We start from the raw sequence: 3,296 nt of genomic DNA on the forward strand, positions 1-3,296 counted from the left end.
GTTTACTATGACACTAAAAAGCTGTATCTCTCTACTGTCACCAGATAAGCATTGATGCTGAGTATTTCAGATGTATGTCATTATAACACGGAGAGAGAGAAAATGAGAAAACGAGAGAGCGAGAGAGGGACTGAGAGAGAGAGAGAGAGAGAGAGAGGGAGAAAAAGAAAATGAGAGAGAAAGCGAAAGAGGGAGAGAGAGAGAGAGAGAGAGAGAGAAAGAGAGAGAGAGGGGGAGAAAAAGAAAATGAGAGAGAAAGCGAAAGAGGGAGAGGGAGAGTAGAATGACAAGCAGGCTGATTCGTGAAAACGCTCCGCTCTTTTATCTGAAGGAAAAACTTGTGATTGGAGGAAATTGAGGAAAAGGAGGAAATTGATTGGAGGGACGACAAGGAAGTGGTGTGGATTGGTTGTAGTTCGATGATGGAGATGGACAAGAGATAGTGATTTAGGGGAGGTACAGGTTTGGCTATTTCAAACTACAAATCTGGAGCATTCAGTTGATTGCATTTGTCTCATGTCCAGTTTCGACTTTTCTGTCAGGGAAAAATGGACCGCACAAGTGACAGAATATTACATCTGCCTGCCGGTCTGTCCTGGATGTGTTATGTCTGTCTGTCTGTCTGTCTGTCTGGGTGTGTGTGTCTGTCTGGGTGTTTGTCTGGGTGTGTTGAGTTGTGTCTGTCTGGGTGTGTTGTGTGTGTCTGGGTGTGTTGTGTTGTGTGTGTCTGGGTGTGTTGAGTTGTGTCTGTCTGGGTGTGTTGAGTTGTGTGTGTCTGGGTGTGTTGAGTTGTGTCTGTCTGGGTGTGTTGTGTTGTGTGTGTCTGGGTGTGTCTCATCTGTAACTGTGGTTCTCTCCCCCCCTAGGGCCTGAACGAACGCCCCAAGATGTTGACACAGACTCGCTAAGCACCCACGAGAGACCGCGGCCTCCACAACCCCTGACCCCCCTCCCCCTCCTCCCCCCCACCCCCAACACTTCCTGCGAGCGAGCCTCGCTTCCTCCTTCCTCCTTCGACCATGTCGAACCTCAGCAACGCCCTGTGCATTGAGAACGCCCAGAATTCGGACGTGTCCCTCCTGCAGAAGGACTTGCTTCAGGACGGTGGATTAAGCCAGCTGTTGGATTACAATGCCGAGATGGAACGCTACCGCTCCTTTGCCAACTTCTACAAAAACAACGGAGGATTCCCGCAGGCCGCCAAAATCGCCCGCATCACAACGCCCATTTTCCCCAGCGCCAGGATCGAATGTCCCCATGGAACTGCGACAACGCCATGCTCTGGGGCAGGAAGTCAGCAACGCCATGCTCTGGGGCAGGAAGTCAGCTGCCATGAACCCTAACAGGACCGGCATGCACAGGAACGACTCCCACAGGCACGGGAAGCCCGGCTTGTCGCCAGAGACGCTGCAAATGGCAAATAATAATTTCCTCTCTACCTTATCCCCCGAACACTGCAGACCTTTAGCCGGGGAATGCATGAACAAGCTGAAATGCGGCGGCGCCGAAGCAGAGATAATGAATCTCCCGGAACGCGTCGGAACTTTTTCCGCCATCCCCGGCTTTTAGGGGGCATCTCATTACCTCCCGGGGGTCATCGTCATGACAGCCCTTCACTCCCCCGCAGCCTCCGGTGCTGTCACAGACAGTGCGTTTCAAATTGCCAATCTGGCGGACTGCCCGCAGAATAACTCCTCGGGATCCGGCGGGGGAGGGGGGAACCCGGCCAAGAAGAAGAGGAAGAGGTGCGGGGTGTGCGCGCCGTGCCGCAGGCTCATCAACTGTGGCGTGTGCAGCAGCTGTCGAAACCGCAAGACGGGCCACCAGATATGCAAGTTCAGGAAATGCGAGGAGTTGAAGAAAAAGCCTGGTTCCTCGCTCGAGGTGAGAGGGGCTGTTGGTGTTTGGGGGGGGGGGGGGGGGCTGCGGCTGGTGGTGTTGGAGGCTGGTGGTGGTGGCTGGTGTTGGGGGGGCAACCTTGGGGAGGTGTGTGTGAGGTGCACCTTTCTAGAGGGGTTTAGAAACACTTCCCCTCCCTCTCTCCCTCTCTCCATCTCATCGTTATCCCCCCTGTACTCCAAAGCATTAACCTTTTTTCCTCCAGTCACGTTTCTAAGCCCTGGAAAACGGTTTCCATGCCCACCCATGCCTGTGCGTCCCCTGGCTTCAGCGATCTGCCTACCCGCCTATCCTAATTGGCAGTAATTAGGGGGTGTTTGTGCGAAGCGCAAGCTGAGCTTTGGCTCAGACACCCTAATTGCTGCCAGTCAGGCTGGGGGCTTGGGGGCGGGGGAGGGATCGGGGGGGGGGGCTGAGAAGAGGCAGGGAGGTTGAAGAAGGGGGGGGAGAAGAGGGATCCTAGGGAGGCTGGGCTGGAACATACCTCCAGCTGTTGGCTGGCCTCCAAGCTTCGCTGGAAATGGTTTTCAGTGGACGAGCCATCGCTCTCTGTGCTCGGTCATTTGAACCAATTATGGAGAGCTGCCGTTCTGAGGGGAGGAGAGGGAGGGGGGATGGGGGGTGGGATCAATATTGCTCATAGCCTCTGCCTCAGACCCCTCTCCTCCCCCCCCCCCCCCCCCACGATGTGTGATGAGTGAGAGACGGAGGGAGGAGGTTGGTGACGATGGCTGACGCCGTTTCTCAAAAACACTCATGGCTTTCAGTGTAGGGAAGAGGCGGAGGGGCAGGGGGGGCAGAGGGGGCGGAGGGGCAGAGGGGGCAGAGGGGGCGGGGGGGCGGAGGGGGTGGGGGGACGGAGGGGAAAGAAAAATGATAAAAACGGGCGGAAAAAAACCCTCTTCCTCGTCGCCCACCCAGACAGCTTCCTCCCTCCTGATGCTGTGTGAATTGATTTGGTCTGAAGTCTGCTTGAGATGAAATCATTTCATATTCCATCAAGGCTATTAGGAGCTAATGTATCAATCCGGTGGACGAGAGAATAGAAAGAAAGAGTGCGTAGGAGAAAAAGGAGCCAGGATGGGATGGCGTTGGCTGGTGGATTTCTAAACAAAGGACAAGGACAGAATGTTCTGGATTCACTCAAGATGATTGGCAGCTGCTAAGAGTGTTTTGTTGCTTTGGTGAACTCCCACCCCCATGGAAAGTGTTTATAAATTATTATTTTTAATTGGTGAATTTTTATTGATTAAGTGTTGGTTTGACGTTTGCTGGTAGTGTGACTGTGTTGGAATATAAAAGGAGCGGTTGAAACACGGCCCCAAACCACCGGCACTTCTGTTCCGTACCACCTTCACCGCAAACGGTGGAAACATTGATAACCGAACGCTCATAAA

At 53.7% G+C, this 3,296-nt stretch overlaps 1 protein-coding gene across 1 annotated transcript; it reads left to right on the forward strand.

Moving 5' to 3' along the window:
* The first annotated feature begins 1,019 nt into the window (after positions 1-1,019).
* cxxc4 (CXXC finger 4) lies at positions 1,020-2,116 on the forward strand. Its single transcript, XM_067251104.1, is given in 4 exon segments — positions 1,020-1,245; positions 1,248-1,270; positions 1,273-1,884; positions 2,105-2,116. Coding segments are annotated over 4 exon segments (873 nt in total).
* The last annotated feature ends 1,180 nt before the right edge of the window (positions 2,117-3,296 follow it).

The sequence above is a fragment of the Osmerus mordax genome, chromosome 14, assembly GCF_038355195.1.
Source record: "Osmerus mordax isolate fOsmMor3 chromosome 14, fOsmMor3.pri, whole genome shotgun sequence".
Lineage (NCBI taxonomy): Eukaryota > Metazoa > Chordata > Actinopteri > Osmeriformes > Osmeridae > Osmerus > Osmerus mordax.